General features: G+C 35.3%; 5 protein-coding genes across 5 annotated transcripts; 2 read left to right on the top strand and 3 right to left on the bottom strand.

Annotated features, from left to right (window-relative positions):
- Positions 1-437: 437 nt before the first annotated feature.
- On the bottom strand, positions 438-1,978 carry PHYBLDRAFT_181685 (Zn(2)-C6 fungal-specific transcription factor; the record flags this gene model as incomplete). Its single annotated transcript, XM_018438505.1, has 3 exons — positions 438-1,360; positions 1,432-1,590; positions 1,804-1,978. The coding sequence occupies 3 exons, from the start codon at positions 1,976-1,978 to the stop codon at positions 450-452; spliced, it is 1,245 nt and encodes a 414-aa protein (XP_018290970.1). The 3' UTR covers positions 438-449.
- Positions 1,979-5,118: 3,140 nt separating this feature from the next.
- Positions 5,119-5,769, top strand: PHYBLDRAFT_146250 (hypothetical protein; the record flags this gene model as incomplete). The annotated part of the gene is made up of 3 exons (XM_018431610.1): positions 5,119-5,202; positions 5,267-5,638; positions 5,749-5,769. The coding sequence occupies 3 exons, from the start codon at positions 5,119-5,121 to the stop codon at positions 5,767-5,769; spliced, it is 477 nt and encodes a 158-aa protein (XP_018290971.1).
- Positions 5,770-8,522: 2,753 nt separating this feature from the next.
- On the top strand, positions 8,523-10,543 carry PHYBLDRAFT_169191 (hypothetical protein; the record flags this gene model as incomplete). The annotated part of the gene is made up of 6 exons (XM_018436018.1): positions 8,523-8,561; positions 8,996-9,029; positions 9,921-10,005; positions 10,133-10,182; positions 10,303-10,340; positions 10,469-10,543. The coding sequence occupies 6 exons, from the start codon at positions 8,523-8,525 to the stop codon at positions 10,541-10,543; spliced, it is 321 nt and encodes a 106-aa protein (XP_018290972.1).
- A 3,440-nt stretch (positions 10,544-13,983) lies between these two features.
- Positions 13,984-14,346, bottom strand: PHYBLDRAFT_8378 (hypothetical protein; the record flags this gene model as incomplete). The annotated part of the gene is made up of 2 exons (XM_018443611.1): positions 13,984-14,196; positions 14,263-14,346. Coding segments are annotated over 2 exons (297 nt in total), but the record flags the coding sequence as incomplete, so codon positions are not given.
- A 3,411-nt stretch (positions 14,347-17,757) lies between these two features.
- PHYBLDRAFT_187244 (hypothetical protein) lies at positions 17,758-22,685 on the bottom strand (the record flags this gene model as incomplete). Its single annotated transcript, XM_018439354.1, has 10 exons — positions 17,758-18,174; positions 18,238-18,460; positions 18,538-18,675; positions 18,746-18,945; positions 19,035-19,104; positions 19,191-19,692; positions 19,779-20,749; positions 20,810-22,064; positions 22,198-22,589; positions 22,662-22,685. 10 exons carry the CDS (start codon positions 22,683-22,685, stop codon positions 17,984-17,986), a joined length of 3,966 nt encoding a protein of 1,321 aa, XP_018290974.1. The 3' UTR covers positions 17,758-17,983.
- Positions 22,686-23,101: the final 416 nt, after the last annotated feature.

Consider the following 23,101-nt stretch of genomic DNA (forward strand, 5'->3'; position numbering starts at 1 on the left):
TGTAGATGTGATGTGAATATGAGGATTTTGTTTCTAAACATACAAAAGAAATAATAGTGAAAAGAAGAAGATGCATTTGGGGTGTGGTTTTTGGGGGTGGTGTGTAGGATTCATGTGCATATGATATGAGAGAAAATAAAAAGAAGAATATTAAGAATAAATAACAAGTAGATAAAGGAAATCGATCGTCTAAAATGCTGATCATGTAATGTATAATGTAATGTTTGTGTGATGTGGCATGCAAGTGAATCTGATGGTATTTGTTCTGTTCGGTTTGATTTGATTTTTTTTTTTTGGTTTTGGTTTTTTGGTTGAAGGTGTGGATTATTTCTTGTTTGAGGATATGCTTAGTTGGTGTGGACAGATGTGTGAATATTTTCCAATAAAGAAGAAGGACAGGCCAGATTCATTCCCTCTTTAAAATTGTTTTTTTTTTTGGATTAAATTTCTTAGATGAATGAGGTGGTCATAAACGATTGCCAAGACGATGCTGGTTCCTGAAAGGTCTGGCTGAGGTCTAACCAGGGAGTAAATGGCTTCTGGATCAGCATGGTCTGTGTTTGGTATATTGGCTGTGACAGATTTGGAACATAGGCTGATGCTGATGATGACCAAGATGGGAGGGCGTTAGGGTTGGATGCCATCGAAACACTAAAACTGCCATCGGTAGGGCTGGTAGGAGGGAACAAAAGGCTGGTGTCGGTTGGCTGGTAAAAGCTGTTTCCATGACTCAACATTGCGCCGTATGATCCTGATGTTGTATTGTTTTCTACTAAAGGAGGAATGGAAGACGGCACAACGGGGGTGGCGACAAATAGGTCTTCTGTAGGATAAAAGGGCTGGTTGGGGAATGTCTGGGAGGTAGGTGTGATGGATAGGGGCGAGAGAGAAGATGATGAGTATGAAGATGAATAGGATGCTGCCGATGAAAATGACGATGATGATGGTAGGCCTGCTTCAGTCGCCTCAGTTCCTGCTTCGGCTGCTACTGTTGCTGTTACCGCGGCTGCTGAAAAAAAGTTGCCCAGACCATAGAGATCTAATGGATCACTTGCGGACAAGGGCGATTGAGAGAGAGGTGGAGTGGAAGAGGTGGCAAAAAAGTGGCTGTCGGCATAGAATTCTTCAGGTTCAGGCTTGACAGATTGGTCAATGTAGAATGCTTGGTTGTCGATTCCAAAGACGGGCTCAATTGTCTGCGAAGCGTAGGCTGGCTGCCAGGGTTGCTGAGACATCAATGTAGACGGGATGGTGAGGTAGGATAAAGGAGACTCTTTGGTGACAGAAAGAGCAGCGGGGCTGGTTAGGATAGGTGGAACGATTTCCTGAGATTGACGTTCGTTTGTGGGTCGAATGACAACTGAAATACAATAATAACAAAAATGATTAATATTTCTGTAAAAGATCTAAAATAGATCCTGATGTATTTACCAGCTTGATGGTGGCGACGCTTCTTGTAAGGACCTCTCTTGACACCCTTTCTACGCTCCTTTCTGGGAGAATTGATGCAGGTTTCAGTCAGACCAAGCTTGACACAACGTTTGCAGGGTCTTCCTTCGTCACACTTCTTACAAGCCTTTTGGCAATTGACTAATATATACAATATAATATCGGAGATTAGTAAATGTTGAACCATGTGAGGTTAGAAACGAGCTTCTATATTTTGTTCTTGTGTGTGGCTCGTATCACATCAACTTTGTGACTCAAAAGAGGTCGAATTAAGAGCCACGCCATTGTAAATACAATGAGCAGAAACAGAAGCAGAAATATAGATATATATAGAAGGGGGTGTTGAATAATTACCACATGCGTTTTTGACTTGTTTTCTTTTGGAAATCTTGCTTCGTGGGGTGCGAGACCGGATAGATGGTACTGACACCATGGCAATGGGCGTCTTTTCGAGCTGTTTGATTTCTTGGGTGACTGTAGTGTCTACACAGAGCGAATCGTGACAAGGAGTAGAATGGTTGAAATGCATGTTGGTTGTCTATTTGATCTGTGATGCTGATGATGATATTGATATTGATATTGATATTTGTTCTTGTTCTTTTGTCTGTTGGAATACAAGAGATAGATAGAATAGGATATTTGACTGGCTTGGTTGTTTAAAGCTGGTTTTATTCCAAGGCTGTTTGTTGCTTTGTTTCGAAAGAACTAAAGAAATGGGTGGTTGAGGAAATAGAGCTTTATATATATATATATCTTTTTTTTGCACATTTAGTCTTGCTTATTCATTTTATTAAATTATATAAATAAATTCTATATCTATTTTCGCCTACTAGATTGTAATTGGTCGCACGTTTTTTTGTGTTAAATTCGGATGGTCTTAACGTCTATTCTATTTTATTCTATTTTATATATATTTTACTTTTATTTTGTGCACATGGAACCCAACCACACTTCTACTCAAGACTAAAAAAGAATAATCTTGAACAGCCGTGCGCAAAAATATTAAGACACGTTTTTGCCTATTTACCCGAACATCTCAAATTCAACATGTAAATGAATGACAGGTAAGACAGGACAAATAGGCAGATATATATATGAGGGAGTAAGGGCTTGTGTCAGTATATCAAATAGAAAGCTAAATTAGTAGCTCAAGACATCAATAGCAACAGCAATAATTAAAAGAAGTAATTGAGTAATTGAATAATTGAATAACTGAATAGTAAACTATATTCATGTATTATAAAACTGTGTAAAAAAGATGTATGTTTAGGGTCCATGTAGTGAACTTTACAAATATTGCTTCCAAATCAAGCAAGGAAAAGGAGGCAAATAATAATAATAATAATAATAATAATACACACATTATACCCACATAATGGAAGATCTCATACTATAATAATAAAATAAAATATAAGAAAAAAACCAGTAAGAAAACACCTTTAGATATCCAAAATAATTTGTTACCGTAGTACGGACACATGCGACAACCAATTAGCCACGTTCTTTCCCTAGTGCAATGGTTCAGTTACACTAAACAGGCGCCAGATTAGTTGCTGCTCGCGTGTCTATGAGTAGCACAACGATCAAGCCAAAGCAGTGAGAAGGAGTAGTAATAAGAACAAGCCAATATATACATACCTGAATAATTTTAGTTTATCAAGAGTGATACTCTGTATGTATATTCATATATTACTTGCATAGCATTTTATTATATAATTCTGTGATTTTATGATTAATGTTTATTTATATATATGTGTGTGTGTGCTTTATCTTGGCAAGTGCTTCCTAATTCACAATAATAGTAATACACACACACGTACAAACGTACACGGAGACGCACACGAAGCAATCCACGAATAGATATGCAAACAGAGGCAACGCATATGTGTGTGTAAACCGGGGACCTGTCTTATTGTTCTCTAATGCCTGACCAATAATAAGCCCAACTGTTCCAAAACTACCTGATCTTTTGAAACCAAAAAATAAAATAAAACAGATACCTTTCTAAACCGTATCTTATTTCCACGGCTAGCAAAAACAGGAATTAGCACCTGTTTGATTGCTTTATATTGAATAATACAATTATGATTATGATTATTATGATTATTATGATTATTATGATTATTACTGTTATTTCTACGATCATACCTAGATGATATACATATAATATATATATATATATATATACATAAGAAAAAGGGATCCACGTATAATTGAACCTCAGTTTTATAATGAGACTGTGGGTATATAATTAATTAATATTTGTTAACAAAGTATATATATATATATATATATAAAATAAAATAAAAATAAAATCGTTCGATGATAGAAAGAATTGTCTAGGTGCACTCGGACTTGTAGAGAACGTGCCGAGGATATTTCTACGCAGTCTTATTATTGTCCTTCTATTAGCCAAAATCTTCTTTGCTCTAGTTACTTACTTATTCATTTTTGTAGCTAAAATCGTATGTATATAGATATACTTAATGTAATGTAGTGTAGTGTAGTGTACTTATATAATACAAATAGATCTACCAAAAAGAATATATCTGATTTATAGGCAAGTAATATTATATATATATATAAAAGAATGGAGATCCGAACGCCGGTTTAACGGTATAAAATTCAAAAGGTAAAAAAAAATCAATCGATATTCTATATTCACACACAAGCTTATAACAATAGTATTCTAGAATACAACAAACGACTGACTAATTAAAAGTTGGATTGAGAATATATTTCGTCACAGTTGATGACGTAAAATTAGTAAGTTACCACCTTTTACTTTCATTTGTTTCATCCTCTTTTTTGTGTGTGTATTTATATTTATTGGTACTGCCGACGCATAGAGTTGGCGGCCTTTCAAACTAAAATAATAATAATTAAGAAATAGGTGTACAATAAAAGGGACGAGAGTGACATAAACACTTACACATTAGTGGTGAGGTAATAGGATCTACATATTGCAGTCACTACCTTAGCTGCAACCACATTAAAGAGTAAGGGGAGTGCTGTCAGATATTTTTTCCCATCATTCCTAATCAAGCGTGCACCATTCCAACATGGTCCCACACAATATGAAGAGAGGAGGAGATCAAAAGAAAAAGACAAGCGTCGGAGACAAATAATAAAGAACAGTTGTTTCAATACCAACTTCCACACTTGAAACTTGCGAGGGTAGGAGAAGGCAAAGTTTTCAAAGGTCCAGTGTGGAGAGACAGAATGGACAGTTTAGGCTGGGAAGGAAGGAAGAAGTGCGACTAAAGACAAAGTCAGTGGTGGGGACCCCTCGTCAAAGGGTTCCTGTTTTTTTATATACTCTTATAAATTTGTTTTCATTTGAGATATCAGGCACCTTATCTTCTCTTCTTTTATTATGATAGCTTCAATAGCATCCTTTAAATACCCCAATACTCGTAGCAGTATTAAGAACAAAAAAAAAGGAGTCAGCTAATATAGAATTAAAAATCATAATAATATGGATACTGAGTAGGGTTTTCACCCCCTCCAAGTGGTAATATCCAAGACCATCAAGAGGGCAGTGAAGATCGCTACGAGATTCTCCCTACGATGTTACCTTTATGACCTTGTTATGACCTGTCAAGCAAAGAAATTCTACGGGCTAATGAAATCAAGGTCATTGTAGCCAAACCCCTTGGCATTAAAAGCATGTCGGGCAACGACTTCACCCTCAGCCCATCCGAGCAGAGAGATGGCCGGCGCATAGACATGCTTTATATCCCCGCCAACAATGTAAAGAAGTGTCTCGCTCCAGTAATTGTCTCACTCCAAAAAAAAAAAAAAAAAAAAAAAAAAGGCGACAAGGACTTCATTGAACGTGATGGACGCAACAGAATTATATCCCCATGTCATGGTAATCTCATCCGATGGGTTTTCCGATAAACGATTTCGAGATTCTACGTTCACCAAAGAAGAACCTCGCACTTTCTACACCCACCCCTGCCAAGCATTGGCAAAGAGCATCAGAATATGTATATCCCGGAGCCTATTTCCTCAATTGGATCAAACCCCTTTGGATAAAATGATCGCTCTCTGCCACATATTCTTCAGGAAACAGAAGAGCATCCTGATTCTTGAGAAATACGATGATCTTTTTGTACAAGCCATATACAAAGTCGCCCTTCAAGTATGTGCAATTCAAAAAGACAATACATCAAAACTTAATGAAGTAATGCAGATTTTTTGTGATTCTGTCGATAATCAATTCGACAAAATCTTAAAGCAATATATATATATATATATATGGACGGTTCTCTTGTGTTAATTGCTATGATAAAGACAACTCTAGAGGGTTATTAAAACGCTAACGACAAAAGAGCATTCTAAAGAGCAACCCTCTGACTCCCACTGCAAAAGTCGAAAAAATAACAATAATATATGACATTCAGGGCAGCCTCAAAATTATTTTTCTGCCCTGATTTTAAATTCCCGCATAATAAATAAATAATAAAAAATATTCTTACTTGTATTTGCCTCAACAAGTTATAAATATGTAATATATAATGGTATGTGTGGGGTGTAAATGCCCATATAAGGAATATTGGCAGACTAACAAAAGCTTAATTTAAATCAATTATGTAGGTAAAAGTGCACATTTATATATACACCTATAATTTATTTATATATATATATTTATTTAAAGAACTAGTCTAGTGTACAAGAATGGTAGTCTAGAAATTCTAAGAACAACGTGTCTTACGTGATATTCCAGCCTATACGTTTTTCCACTTAATTTCAGGACATTTAATGACCCTGGGAAACCCACCAAAGGGCTTTGACCAATGGTATCCTTCATACACATACGAAGGACCATATTTACCGAGAATCCCGGACCAACAGATACATAAAATCCTAAATTTATTATTATTTTATATATAAAAACACATTTTACAGACTCTATGATTGTAATAAATTACAAAGATCTAATCAAAGCTTCATTTTCTTATCTACAACCAAAAGGGAAAAATAAATTATTATAATTTTGGCTTTTTGAGAAAAAAGACCAAATGTATTCCTTGATCCGAAACAATCGTTTATCAACAAACGTGGACTTTATTCACTAAGCCATCTAGTCTCTTTATGCTTTCATTTTGTATAGCGCACAGGCAACATTACCCTATTTCCCTTTTGTTCTTATTACTCTTCTCCTTCACAGTATCCCTAAATAAGAAGATGATCCACTTGAATTTACACACACACAAATCATATAATCCTCATGTAAGTCTTGATTTAAAAAGTCAGGCAGCTAAAGAGTGATACAACAATTGCTTATCAAATAATATCTACTTTTATTTTTATATTTTATATTGTACCTTGTCTCTTGTTTTCTTAATGTCACTAGACTCAATAGCACAAAATGATACTCTCACAATAAAAGAAAACGTCCTTCCCATCATCAATTATAAAATAGCCATATTCTCACAGCCAATTATCATATATTAAATCAAATCAAATCAAATCAAATTAACTGTAAGTTTATTTCTTGATAATTGCAATAAACAATAATTGTCCCCTAAAGATTTATACTAGGCAATATCATCATTAACAATCACCAACCAGAAACAAAGGATAGATATACCTTTCTTTTTCTTTGTAAATATATGTGCATTGGCTATTAATACATGTTTCCCGCCAACACTAGATATTCTATTATACGTCATAAACTCACCGATCGATACAGAGCCCAATTTACAGCTGCATGGATACCATGCCTTTGTAACTTACAGATCGGTTTCCTGCACCTTGATTTCCTTTATTAAAAATAAATAAAGCGTACAAAACCTTCCAAACTGCCCAAGGGCTGGCACACTACATGACTAATGGTTAATATATTCTCCAGATATATATTTTTATTATTTGTAAGAAATAAAAATAAAATGAAATGAAATGAAATTAATGGTGTTTTCCAAAATAATAATAATGATGAATGTAATTGTACACAGGAACCGTTTTACACTGAAACTATGTATGTAACACTCCCACATTAACATGTCTAACAATGCATACTAAAATTTGTGAAAACATCATGTACCATAAAGAAACGTGCAAATTCCAAAAAGAAAAAAAAAAGACTTGGGCTGTTGTAAAACATCTGTCTCTTATTAGAGGTTTCCCAATTATTGTTACAGTTACAATCACACAAGTGTAATACCGAGATATTACAAACAACACCTTTCACATTATAGTAATGAAGAGGGCTTTGACTGTATATCTCGTTTATTGTGGTTGGGGTTAAAGGTAAAGTATGTAAAAAGAAGTGGGATCAAGTATTACGTTTCACTCCAGCTCTTAACCCATCATATAACCATTTACACACATATATACATAAATACATACATACGTACATACGTACAAAGCCAGAAATATTCTTAATATGTAGGTATTATTATTAGAGGGTGAGTTTTATGTGATATATATGTTTTTGTGTCAATAAAGTATATAATCCTTTTGAAACTCACCACAAAGACAAAAGGGTATTGTGCAGTCCATAAGGATACCTATGTCTAAATAACGATGGGTAAGGGACTAGAGATTTTTTTGTACACACTGGTTGATTGGACCTAGAAGTAACAAATACAAAAAGAAGAAGACAGGACTATGGTGCTACCATGTCAAAATCCGAAAGGTGCTTGTTGACATAGCTTTCAATTTATGTCAGGAAGGGTGCAAGAGCCTCAATCTATATATTGCAAGAATTAAATGAGATGGGATATGAGGGGAGGAGATATTATTTGTAAGTTTTCTACTGGAATTTGAGTATATCTTGGCGGTAGATTATTATGCTTTCTGGTACACAGAAAATAATATGTGCACAGGTATTAAAGGAGCTCATCATGGGATATATTGACACAAAGTACTAAAACATCCTGTCTGTCTTATATTCTTCCGTTTTGAATTGAATGAAATACACGCAACATTTATTTTCATTTTGGACAGCTAGTACTCTGTTATGCATTTAAATTTCCTTTACACAAACACAGGGTTAATGTATGTTGCTCTTATTTCGGAGCCTCTTCAGATTGTTCCAATAATGCGGGGAAATGAGATATGAAATGCGTATATTTCTTCCAAAGAACTCCAGATGGTCTTGTGTAAGCACGAAACTTGATATCTTTGCAAGTCGCTTGAGCCCATTCATGTTGAACTATTTATTTTCTCTTTATTTTTGGCATTAACTTAACAGTAATGCTCTATTAGGTGCTGTGCGGCTTTGTTAAATCAGGGATTAAGAGTTAAAGCATAATACATGATATATATATATATATATTCTGTACCCTGTGTTGAGTTATTTGTACTTAAAGAAGTCTATATGTAGGTATCGGCCGACGTGAATTCCGTAAATGGATGTAAATTTGAGATTACAACCAGACAGACCATAGAGATAGCTTGGAATACACAAGCTTTCTTTCATCCTTTCTTTAATCTTCTTTTTTGGCGCTCTATATGGGGTTTACGAAGCTGTAAAACCAAAGGAAAAAGGGATTTTGTAAACAGTCATATATCTATTTTTTATGTGCTTTATTAGGCTAAATCTGTACCAGTTTTGATCAGTAAAATATGTAAGCTTCTTATCACCTTTTATTATTATTACTTAATCTAGAACGTCTTTACTGACCTAGACTTCAAGTCTACGACAGGTGTTTTTTTTGTTATTGTTGTATATGTGATAATTCAACTTAATAAATTAATAGCTCAATATGGCTTTCTTCTTTATTTCTTGCTAAGAGTCTGTGATTATTACTATATGTTTGTTTGTTTTTTTGGAAATATAGCTCATCCTGAAAAGAAAGAGAAAACATAATCGACATTACTATGTGTGTCTGTGTACTGTACTATAATATAAGAGTAGACCAATAAGAGTTATAGATAACGGATAATAATTTATATCTGTGATGTAGACGAATAAGAGAATCCATAGCGCAATTAAGTAAATAGATGAGTTACACTGCCATTATAAAGTGTTGGGTACTTGTTATTATTCTTGAATATCTATAATAACAGTATAATCAAATTAGCAATTTAGCTCAAAATAAATATAAAAAAAAAGTAAGCTGATTATTATTACTATTACTATCATTGATGTCGTTGTATGTAGTAGAAAATATACTATAGATTTGTAGACTTTAATGTCTCACAAAGCACTACTTATAGTCTTACTACAGTCTCAATATATATATATATATATATTAAGAAAACGCAGCCCCATTATGTAGAACAAACTAGCCAAGGTATACACAACTAAGATACGATTGGGTCAATGAAGAATATCAAGCCTCAAGATAAGAATCCTTGTTTTGATCATTGTGATGATTAGTATTACTATTTCTATTATTAAAAGAAGAGTAAGAAGAAGAAAAATTGTGTTTCATTTGGTTATAAAGCAAATTTATTGTTTAACACCTAGATTTATAATATTTTACTAAAGTATTATAAACAATATATATATATAGCTATTGAATTGGCTGTTTTAATTCAATTGAAAAGATTTGAACACACACTTATATACAGAAACATCAGGCTATTATCTAATGAGATGTAAGAACATGGACTTACCATTAATAACAAAATGTGTCAATTGTTATATCCAAAAAAGGTTACATTGTTTGTCAGCAAGATTCTGAAGTGACAAATAATTTATTTTATTTTTATTTTTTATTGGTAGGTGGTTATGGCTCTGGCACATTTATAGCATTATTGGGCACCCATTGCAAGGTGTGGCAAAAATAAGATAGAAAAGGAACTAGGGGCAGTCAACCATAACAGCCCAATGAAAATGGCTTGATTGCTCTGATTGGCTAGTATTCATTTGTTGAATATTGTATCAAAATTAAGATTATTATGAATATTCATGCTTAATACCTGCTTCAATGGTATTAATGATAGTTAGATTGCTAATATACCGAATAACAATGCTTACAATAAGAATGCTCCTCTGTATTGCTTATCAAGCCATGATGTGGCTGAAAATATTACAAATAACATTTGTTAGTATATATAGCTTACTCTCATAGAATTACATTATTATGGTTGTAAGCTGCGAGGAAATATGGATATGGTAATCGTTCCTTCATAAACGCTTCTCTAATAAGCATTCAAAGCATCACATTGCTTTCTTCTCCTTGTGAAAATCTTATAGAGACATATTTTGAACGTAACTATGAAAGATAAAATAAAAATAAAAGTAAAAATCATAGCTAATGAGTGGTGGCCATGGGAAGCTTTGTTTTTTTTATTTCCTTCCAAAACTAATAGTAGATGACTTTTAGAAAATCTAGTAAAGATTTCTCAGGATTTTTTTTTAGTATTATTATTATTATTCACATATATGGTGTAAGCAGTTCTATGCTGCTAATTACTTTAAGAAACAAACAAGACAAGTCCCAGAATAATGTCCCTCGAGATGTACTTTATTTATCACTAGATGTTTTATAAGGAACTATAAGTGCTTTAATGGGTATATTTGACAGCTTCTCGTAAAGCTGTCAAGTGAATACAGAATCTTCTATAGATAGTTGAATATGAGATGTTCAGCTCTACCTTAATTGCATCTGAAAAGAAATTACATTAAGCACCAACATGCATTATTATTATTATATATATAATGAATAATCCTTCAAATGTTTTATTTACGCAGTATAGCTCATAAATATTATATACAGATATCACCCTTTAATTTCTGTATCTATTGAACTCAAAATGTATGTAAGAAAAAGATAAAAGGCATATAAAGCAATTCAATATGTAAATACTAAACACCAATTCGCCCTTCAAGTACGCACAATTCAAAAAAACAATAACGATCCAGTGGTTCTAATGAAAAGCATCTGCAAAAGTTATAAGAGCTATGGCCTGGTCTTTTATAAATGGTAAAAGGAGCAATATATATGGACAGTTCTTCTGCGTCGACTGCTATGCCAAATGCAACTATAGAGGGCTGTTTAGACGCTGTAATAGCTATAAAGCGCTAAAAAAAAAAGACATTCCAAAAAGCAACCCACTGATTTCCACAGCAAAAGTCGAAAAAATAATAACAATAATATACTTCAAATCACCCCTAAATCACCCCTTCCAACCACTCTTTTTTTTCCCCTTAGTGGTACTAATTAGCTTTCTTTCCAAAGATAAATATATTTAGTATATTGCGGGTCTCTTTTTTCATAAGCTATAAAGCTTAAAATTTTGAACCCTTGCCATATAGGTTGACAAGGTGATATATTTGTAACATTTAGAGCGAGTATTTATATATCTATATATACTTGGTAATTGAATATATATATATATATTCTCTGCAATGTCTTTAAGAGCTCGAGTTATGACTGCGCTTTGATATGTAGACCTCTATAATATGTTTAAATTCATTTCAATCCGCAGCGGCAGTCTTGCTAAATATCGAAACAGTATTGTATTTGACTCGTCTCTTTGCTGAAGAATGAAAAAAGAAAAATACTTTTTTTTTGGCTTTCTTACCATAGTCTTTGGTAATTAGAGTATTGGCCCAAATACATCACAGCACATTAGCTGTATTTAGAATACCATAAAATAATGCTTTTGAAGCTTCTTTGAAATGTCTTGCCCTTTAATACACTACAGAAATCGAATTTTCTCTTTTGACCTTGATTTCCTTTAAAATCTGAGGATTTTGATGTAGACTGCCTTTATACAAGGTTATAATTCAACTCAATACATATGTAACTGTAACTGTAACTGTAACCGTAATTGTGAATGTTATTGTGATTGTGATTGTATATTAATTACAATTGGCTTTAGTCAGGACTTTACATAGTAAGTTTCTACACATGCACCTTTCAAATAAATCCCATAAATCCCATAATTCTCCTTTATTCTTTTATCTCAGTTCAAATTTCACAACAATTCCCATCTTTTTCTTTTCTTTTGTGTGTGTGTGTGTGGCTGATTTAGTAAAGAATCATTAACCGCGTTAAATAAGAATACAGTATATATATATATATATATAATATATAAATAATGGTATTTAAACCGTTGAAAACAGTTCCCACTATCATTATTACCTATGTCCTCATATATTCATTTTTTTGCTTCTATTTTACTTTTTTTTTTATAAAAAATAAAATAAAAAAACAAGTATTCATTCCATCTACAAAATCCCTTTATTTTTATTCTTCTTCATTCAAGTAACACCTGCCTTTTGGGACACATATATTCAATTCCCTTTTTGTATACAAGGCAGAGGTCTGGACATTCAAAAGGTTGCTCCTTTTGAGCTGTGACCGGGGTCACTGTTTCGTAGCTGTAAAAAAAAAGACCCAAAAAAAAACTTAGGAACAGTTCTGTTACGCCGCTTATCTAATCCATCGCCTTTGTCTTCATTGATCTTTTTTATAGAGATCCTTAATTTAAGGTATGTGAAAAGTTTGTAAAACTTGTCGATTATAAACATAAACTTGTAATAAAGTCAAGAACCCTTAAGAAAGAAGAAGAAGAAGAAGAGATTAGCAGTAGTTTACTTCAATAATACATGCATACTTATACATACCAAGACAATTGTGGTAAGTGAGTAAAGAAGAAAAAATTAACAATGAATCCCGGAGAGCTGTGTCTTTGGTCGGATATGTTATTTCAAAAGAAAAAAGAAAAAAGTTTCTGTTACTCAAAAATAATAATAAAAACCAGCTTTTATATCCCGGTTTTTCTCGTACAAACACATCGGGATCGAACAACAAATCTTGGTTGACATCTCGCTTGTGTGGACAAGTGTTGCTTAGTAAAGATATTTCAATTATCGAGTATTGCTTTTATAAGCAGTATTATGATCTGTAATGTAGTCTATGAGATATATTATTTTACCATTGCTTGTAATATACACTACTTTACATATCTGTATATATATCAAATCCAAAGTTCGATATAGACGAGTGAGGACTGAGGACTGAGGAGGGAAATGAAAAATTGCACAAACTTGGAAAGTCTGATGGTTTATAAAGAGTAAAAAGAAAACCAAAAAAAAAGCTTGGAACTGAGGGGGTACTATCGATATAGACCATATAAACAGACAAAGTATATCTCGAACTGTGTATTGTTTTCTTACCTTTCGCCAAGGTGCACAAAAATTATAGTTTAGTGTACCTTTATGAAGTAAGCACTGCTAATTAGCTCTCGGTACGGAAACCCAGAGCGTTCCGGCTACAAACAAGCTTTTATTAACCTTCACTGATGATACACAAAGCTTTTGATGCTTTATAATTTTTGTTTGAGGTATCAAGATAATCAAATGATTGATCGTTTTTTTTTATTGAATGTATATTGAATCTATAGACTTTGACTAGCAGAGTTATTTCGACAAAAAGTGTGTATATATATATATATATGTGTGTGTGTGTGTGTACTACGCGCCTGGATAGACTTCCTTCTCAGCTAGGATAGTGGGAAGCTATCGGTAGTATATTTTTTTATAGGAGTGAAGAATGAGGAGTTTAGGTAAAAAAAAGGGTGCTTTCTATCTCATCTAGAGCTTAGAAAGATCGGTATTTAATCCCAATTCCAGTTGATGTTGATACGGCCTACACCCAAGTCAGCGAGCTTGGTGAAGGCAGCGGGACTGAGGTCGAGATCACCAGAGGCACAGCCGGGGCAAGTATCGACAATCTTAACGCGGACACTGGTGCCATTAGGACCATTGACCTTTACATAGCGACCGCAGAGAGGGTTGTTGTTGGGGTTAGGGACGACACCCATTTGAGGAGCATTCTGTAGTAGAGAAAGAAAGAAAAAATTAGATTTCTAGTATTTGTAAGCTGATATGTAATAGCTTACCAATGCTGCAATCAAATCAGTGTTGGCGCTGACCTCGCCGCAAGATCCAAGACCAGTACCGTACCAGGTACCCTCGCCAGAGAATTTACCAGAAGAAGAGTTGGTGGCAGAGCTTTTCTTGGTGGTAGTGGTAGTCTTCTTGGTAGTCTTCTTGGTAGTGGTGGCCTTCTTGGTGGTTTTCTTGGTGGTGGTTTTCTTGGTGGTTTTCTTGGTGGTGGTTTTCTTGGTGGTTTTCTTGGTGGTTTTCTTGGTGGTTTTCTTGGTGGTTTTCTTGGTGGTTTTCTTGGTGGTCTTCTTGGTGGTAGAAGCCTTCTTGTGGTGCTTTCTCTTCTTGGAGTGGCTCTTACGGCCACGCTTTTCTAAGCTTTGAACTTCGAGTGGGCTATCGGTGTAAAATCCAGTAGAGGTAACAAGGTCGCCATTAGTATCTCTGGGAAGAGGTGCGGCGTTGACGAAGATGGAAAGGGCAGCAAAGGTAGCTGAGATGAGCAAGATCCAGAAAAACGAAGGGGAGTGCATCTTTGTATTGTTAGATGATCCGAAAGAGTGTAATGGGTTGGTAGAGAAGGAAAGTGTTGGAGGAGACAAGGAATGAGAAGAAGGACTACTTGGCCGTTTATATAGGTACCAAATTTACAAAACAATAGAGCGCGATTAAGGTTCTATGATTGGAGCATGCTTAATTCAATATTCAATATTTCTTAATTACGCTACTTGTTAAGGTAATAAAGGCAACATTGGCAAATACTTGATTTGGTGCGAGGGCCCATCATTGCTGCCTATACATTCTGTTTTTTTATGCACCCGCAACTTGCCGTTCCACCCAATCAATTTCCTTCAACTGGGATAAACAGATATTTTACTCGGTGTGAGGTCGATAAAAGGTAATTGTATCACGTTCTGACTGTTAATATTAAGCGCTGCGAGTGTGGCCTTCCCTCTCATTTTCTGTAGAAGAAGAATTTGACAAATAAGGAAATTGGGTGGCGCACAAAAACCCCCTTTTCACCTCTCCTTCTTTCACTCCCTGCTTAACGCAGCAGAAAGCTTGAGCGTATTTGGCGGCTATAAACTTTGCCTAAGTTTACTAAAACTCATAGTATAGCTAAGCTTATTGAAAACCTTTTAAGGGGATAATATAAATTGTCCAATTGATTGTTCATCTCTTCAACAAACAGCAATATGTAATGAAGTTATTGTAATATATTCTGTGGCTCAATAAACTGGCCTATTTTCTGTTTTATTGCTTTTTTTCTCTTATTTGTCAGGCAATGGGTACACACATAATTTCTTCGAAATGCAAGTTTTAGACTGAGCTATTAACGAGAGCCTGTTGTTGATTATAAAACATTAAAAAGATACCATCCGATAAGTTGAGCTTCGCCGCGTTCGGGGTGACATGGAGTGCATACTCCAACTAGGAGTATCCGAGTGGCTGAATCTTACTTTCAGGTACTGAAATGCGGGTACTCTAATTACAGAACCAGATCAAAACAGTTTCATTTCAATAATAATATTAATAATATAAAAATAAGGGGAGCCGATTCAGCACTGCATTGCATGGGTGTGGAAAGAGTAGGATATTCCACCAAAAACCATATTCAGTATTGCAGGTGTTTCTTAACCAGATACTGCCATTGACATCTTTATTTGTCCTTCTAGAGTTTCTTTTTACATTAGATCAGCTTAAATTTCATCGCGATTTATGGGTTAGTACTAATAAATCAATATAGTCTTCAATTGCATCTAATATTCTTGTGTCTAGGAAAGGCAGATGAAAGGTCGAATAAAATGGCACGGCCATTTCTTATTTTGGTAGGTAATCATAACTACCATCAAATAATCTACACACAGTAAAATTCTCGCATGCTTCCAATCAATGGATCAAGTAAAATAGTCACGAGGAACTTGTAAGTCAGACTGTGTAGCCAGAAATACGGGTTGGTCAAGTTTTTTTTTTTTTTTTTGCATTGAGGGTTAGCCAAAAGTATATATCTTTTGCAAAAATATGTCGCTAAAAGAATCAAAAATAAAATAAAAACAGGGTCAATTTTTTTGGGAACTAATATCGCACAATTCAAGAAAATACAGAGCTTCTTAAATTTGTGCTATAGCAACCAGTCAAAAGAAGAAGCAAGGACTGTCTCAAGCTATTTCTACTTTCTTAGGCATGGTTTTGTGATTCTCATGAAAAGGACAGTGATATCTTACAAAATACATTTATTAGAAAAGATAGAAGAATATACAACGTGAAGTTTAAAGAGGTTCTTTATTATCATATCTATGTTCTTCAGGGTACGATTGTTCAATTATATGTTTCCGACTATGTTTATTTAGTTATGGTAGCTGAACAGGCTGATCAGATCAATAAAAAAAATCCTGATTTTTCTATGATAGTAGCATTGGTCATTCAAGAAAACAGCAGAACCTCCTTTTTTTGATCCGTGCTTCGAAAGGAAGCTTGAGGAAAGTGTGCGAAGTTCTCTAGAATAGCCAAGAAGCAATCGTTAATTAGTTTTTGCTGGACATCGATGTTTTCACTCTTTCATTACCATAATGTATAATTCTTAGTCTAAACAGATAAATCGATAAAAGCAAAAATAAAATAAAATGTTAAATCAACTGTTTAACCAGTCTTCATACAATGATAATCGGTAAGGACAGAATGTGTTTCTTTTAATTGGCTGTGCTTGTTTTGATCGTTTTGATCTGTCTGTACCAACTGCGAAAAGTTTTTTTTTTTAAAAAAAAAATACAACACTTTAATTTGTATTCTTGCGACACCATTTCGGAAAAAGGGGTACAAAATAAAACATGATAGTTCATTTGCATCACATTTCCAGAATAAGAGTTTTCCAGAAATTGTCACCAATATGAACAAAGAAATACTGTGAACATCTCCGGTCGACGGTTTCTTGAGATTTTCAGCGGTGCATAAAACTGTATATTCTGTCCAATCAATTCCTCTATTCTTTCATGTGTATAGTGTGACATTCCAGATCTATAATTTGCCTTTTATATTCATCTTTGAAATAGAATCACCATATTTACCCAAGAACCGAGAGTGCGCTCGAAAAATCAATTGTTACACTTATTAGATCAAATTATTAGATATCCAAAGAAATCTCTCAATCTACAGAAACACAAGTACAACTCAATATAAAAGAAACAAAAAACCAAACCAAAACAATTATACCATCCAAGGCAGAATTATGAGACCTGTGCAATCGTTAAATTAATAATTATGCTTTTTAAGCACATCTAATGTATTGTATCGAATTGAATTAAACATAATTAAATTAAATCAATAAATGCTTGAGTACAGATAAATAATCAATGGAACAATTTCTAATGAGACCCGATCCTTTCTCTTGCGACATCTCCGTGAGTATAGTTTAAAAAGGCGTATTTAGAAAATTATGGCCTCTACCAAAATGAAATACCTAAAACAGTACTCATTACGTAGTAAAGTGTAGTACCAATATTCAGTCTCTTGGAGGTTGAGTACCGTTTTATTCAACATATACAGCTTGTCTTCTTAGGGTGGTATATCCCCTACCTTATAATATATTTCTACAAGCTTTTCTATATCGCTAGAAGCTAACAATATTATTGTCTCTGACACTTGCTCTTGCTTATTTTTTAGATACATATATAGTGTCGCAATGGTTATGAATTCATATATATATATGTATTGTGGCAAATTCAGGTCAATATTTGCTTATGCAGTTGTTGTTTCGCCCAAGTTGTGTAGCCGTTTCCCAATCAAATATGTATCGTCTCGTATTGTCTGTATCCATAAACGAATAAGCTTAATACTGCCGGTAAAAAGTCCAAAAAGAATAGTTATACACAGTACGGCAGGGTAAGAATATCGGAACACAAGTAGTTGAGTGACTGGATTACTTATAGCTACAAAGCAAAAACAGTAGTTTCAGTATATATAAAGTACGGATCCAAGCAGACTAAGCTTACGTATAGCACGTATTACTCCCATAGCTAGTATACCGGGCAATATTATTCCGATAAATAATCCAAATACAACTGGTGCAAATAAAAAACGTGTAACTGCCCAGAGGCGAAGATTCGAAATGCCATCTTCTACTACTTGATCAATCCTGCGTTGTAAGGCATTGTTGGGCAGTACGTAAATCACACCATAGATAATTCCAAGGCAGACAATTCCAAGTGCCCAGTCCTGAGATAATTATGTGTTTATACATTTGGTATACACCCAGAAAAGAACAATTCTTTTAATTCCAAAATTCGACTTACCTGTGATAGGTGAATCGTAATTTCATCGCTCGGTTCGGAAGCTCTAAGGACCATGAACAGGTAGAGCTCTATTGTGACACCTAGAAGAAGCGGAAGGATCAGGGCAATGATGCCCGATATGTAGATACTCTTTACACTCTACATACGCCATTTCCATCAGTCTCTGTAACACAATCGTTGACCAAACCTTCTAGATTAAGATACTTACCAATAACATGTATTGTTTGACATGTATCATGCCTTCCTCAATACTCGCTCCTAGCCCACGTTGCTTTGTACGTCCTATTATTTGACTAACCCAATCGATAACTACACTAAATAGCACCATAACAAATACGCCTAGGATCACGGCGTAAATATCACCCATTTGTTGATTTGGGCCAAAGTACATTTTGTACAAGCTACGCCCTAATACAACTAGTGTGTCCCAAGTTTAGCTTTTTGTTGTCGTTGTTGCTGTTAAAATATTCAAAGACTAAACATTTTCTAGAGCTTACGTGGAGTAATTGTGTGGAGACATACAGCCACTGACCCAGAGACCCACACAAGAAACACGAACATCATAATCTAGAAAAGTATAATTGAAATAAAAGGAAAATCAGTTTTGTTACCCAGAAGTTTTTTTTTTTTTGGTTTTGCTTTGGGAATCGTACCCTTAAGCGGAAGTGAGGAGGGATGTACACTACTGTAGTAACATGTCTCTCTTCTTCAGGAGAAGCAGCAGCAGGATGTCCTGCCAATCTTTCTTCTTCTTCAATTGCTTCAAATGTAAAGGGATTCACAGGAACAATCATACGCCTCTCTGGGTGAACAGTCACTGTATCTTGGTTAGGCACCCGTGCAAACATGCCATCACGTTTGAATACAACATCAGCATCATCATCTTCAATAGAAACCTCGTTGAATATAGTATCATTAATCTGGGTCTCTTTTCTCAATATCCAAGCTTTGAATGTTCGTCGCACATGAACGCCCTCTTCCTCGGGATGACGTTCGTTAAACATAAATGACGAGAGGCGTAGAAAATGCGAAGCACTTCGCCACCAAAAGGACATCAGTTTCTTGGTGTATTCTCGCGGTTGAATATAGTTCATCAAAAGTGGCAATAAGAATTGGATTGCCAGAAGATCAACTGGAAGAGTAGATAGGGGTTTTCTAAAATTGAAAACTATGCTTAGTAAAAAGAAAAAGACAAACAGAAGCACGCTTTTCGTTCTTATTTTTTCTTAAAAAAACAATACCCAAAGTTCAATGAAAGAGGAAAAAGATTAGTGCAATAGCCAAGAACTGTAGTAACTGATCCAATTCCTATTATGATGAGGGTGGAATACATGGCTGCACTTGAGCTGAGTTTTCGTAGAAGCAAGGTAATAGGTCTTTCGATCATCTCCTGTACAGGGTGAAATTGAGGATCACTTGGGTCTCGAATGAACCACATTACGCCTGTCCGTACGACCTCTCTGCACAATGTGACAAATACTGCAAAGTTAAACATAAATCCAGTTCCAGCAAACCAATATAAAAACCAGCCAGAGTAAGGGTTTTTCTGAATAAAAGCCCAATGTGATGTTAAGGAACCATCAGAAAACAATGGAACGGTGGCAATGTCGATAAGAGCCCCACATATGATTGGAAATATGATTAATTCGAGTAGGATGAGGAAGAATACTTTGAGAAATATGCCTTGTTGCCAGATGATATCTTTGAGTGTGTTTCCATGAATTCTTCTTGCAGGAGCTGTAGGTCGTGTAAGATACCATGAGCCAGCAATTATCAATACAGAATAGCCAACTGTAACGCAGACTGAGCGGTCAGCCCAGGTTTGACCAATTGCAAATTGATGCCATCGTTTTAGAGCAAGGTACCCTAAATCTTCAACTTTTTTCTGCATAAGATCCGTCTGTTTGCCAAATGATATTGCTGTATCTAGTACATTGACTGTGTGATTCATCGAATTAATTTTTAATGCTGATTCTTGATGGTTTTGATGTTGTATAAACTGTAATATCTGGGCTGTGTATTCTGTTGTCCACAACAGTAATCTTTCAAGTGCTACGTCGAGTCGCTTTGTAATTACATGGTTCTTAAAGTAGCTGGCGTCAACTGTTGCATAAACTGAGAGTACCACACGATCCATGAAAAAATCCACAAATGGGTCTGTGAATAGTCTGAGAATATATATGGGCGTCTGGATAAAGCTTGTGGGGCGAATCTAATAGTCATAGTCATAAACCTACCCATACTCTTTTCCTCTTTCTGTTTAAAAACTTACCAAAATTACAATGCGTCCAGTCATGTAAGGAATCCATACGCATACACCCAGGAATATGCTAACCATCAATGACATTAATGCCGCATTCTGTACTAGCATCCAAGGGTTTCCACGCATTCCAATTGCTTCTAAAACGCCTTCAATGTCTTCGCCAAAATCAAATACATCTTCTTCTACTATTGGATTCTCTTCTTCTGTATCTCTGTCTGACTCGTCGTCTGAGGGTATTTCGTGGATTTGATTCTGAGAGTCTGAGTCTAGCATCAATGTCGGAGCTACTGGGGAAGCAGTGCGATTTCCACCATCTATTGCGCTTTCTGGCGAAGGAACGAATTCGGGTGCTCTCCATCGGGTATTTGCAGACTGACTATTTTCTCTTATTTCCAATCGATCATGCTCTCTTCTCCAGCTAGCTAGTAAGGGTTGTCGACTGCTAGATTCACCTGCATCGTCTTCGCTATATTCACTTGCTATGCGATGATCTAGATAGCCGTCGTATTCTATCGAAGAAGCTCTTTCCAGTCGTGATTTTCCTTTTCGATCAGATGATCCAGACGAAGATTTACGACTAGCAGATGATTCTTCTGACATTAAAAATTCATCTTCGCTGTGTATTTCACTATCTTCATATGGATTTGCTTCAGGAGACCATAGTGCCCTAGCAGAATTCTGTATATTTTCCAAAGAATTGTCTATACGAGACAAAAGACTGTCTGTGGATGAAGGTACAAAGGTGGCAGCGTCATCCCCTGATTCACTCTCATTATAATCTTCTTCATGGTCGTTTGTGTATTGTTCCTCAAAGTGCGAATGATCCCACAAAAGCTGTTGTTCTGAGGTATCATCATCCGAGCCACTTGAGCGACTCTGACGATGGTTGTCTTGGTGGCTGTTAGGATATCCTCGATTAGAATTTCTATGTATCCACTCATTTTCTCTTCTGAATTCTTCCAGAATGTGCCCTGCCTCTTGGTGTTGATTTATTTCTCTATCATGTTGACTTGCTTCTAGAAACTCATTTTGATACATATCAGCCAATTCGGCAGGTCCAGTGAAATGATTTATATTTTGGTCTACTGGATTCATTTGAATAAGGGGCGGTAATTCTGCCAATTCGTCTTCTGGCAAGAATTCGATATTTCTTTCTTCTGGTGTGTTTTGAATTACCCATTCTCTAAAAAGATATGCTGTCACGAATACGACAACGACGAAAAGAGTGACTATTTGGCCTTCAAAACAATCCTCCATAAACTCCCTAAAAAAGATTTACAAAACAATCAATATATATATATTCATATGCCTATTTGCGTAGGTGTATGCATGTGTGTTTGTTTGTACTTGTGTTTTTCTATTGGATATTTTGGTTGTTTAGTTGCATTTATAAATACCTTTGCGTGTACCCAAAAAATCCAAATGAACTTGTCTTTGGGTTATTTTGAGGACCGATTATTGGCAAGGAATCTGTAGTTGACTCATTTGGACTTGGTGAGACCAAGCCTTTCAAACTACTTGAAAAGTCAAATCTTGACCCGCTCCAAAAGCAAAAGCGCCACGCCAGAAGGGTTAGGCAAGGCACTACTACAAGCCAAACTAGAATCACAACAATTGCGCGGAGAAAGCCCCGGAGAAAGAAAGCAAGATGACGAATGGATTGTCGGCATATGATCCGTAAAGGCATCCGATCCGGCATGTCTTGTCTGTAGATTGGTGTGAAAACAAAATGATGCTCGCATAGTTCGCAGTATCTGAATGAACAATAATTAATGTAGGTATGGATTAGCTTTGTAATTAATAATATTACTAATTTGAAAGATGAATTCACGATTATGCAAAATCATTTTTTGAATCTCACTTTTTCTTGCTGTGTGAAAGCCATTCAAACAGGCTAAAGATGATGGGGATTCAATCAAACAAGTTCACTCTTAATATGCACATTTATGTGCATGGCTTAAACTGACCAGTCTTGATGGACAAAGCGAATGCTACCGGAGCACTTGCAAGGATGAAATAAAGGACGATTAGAGGTGGATTCACACCTACAAACTCTGCATATTTCTATTGTAGATTACAGCAGCAATTATTGAAATAAATAATGATTTTCTGATGCTCAATCTTCTAGCAAACTTGCCTTGGCTGTCTTCCATCGCTGATGAAAGACGTCCAAAGGTTAAATGTCTTGTTGAGTTCTAACCAATTACTACATATAACTCCCCTTTCCCTTTCTTATAACAAGTGCTTTCTTTTTTGTTCTGCAAATCCAGCTTGCTACGTCACAAAAGGATTGCGTGGTTT

Source organism: Phycomyces blakesleeanus (genome assembly GCF_001638985.1).
Source record: "Phycomyces blakesleeanus NRRL 1555(-) unplaced genomic scaffold PHYBLscaffold_12, whole genome shotgun sequence".
NCBI lineage: Eukaryota > Fungi > Mucoromycota > Mucoromycetes > Mucorales > Phycomycetaceae > Phycomyces > Phycomyces blakesleeanus.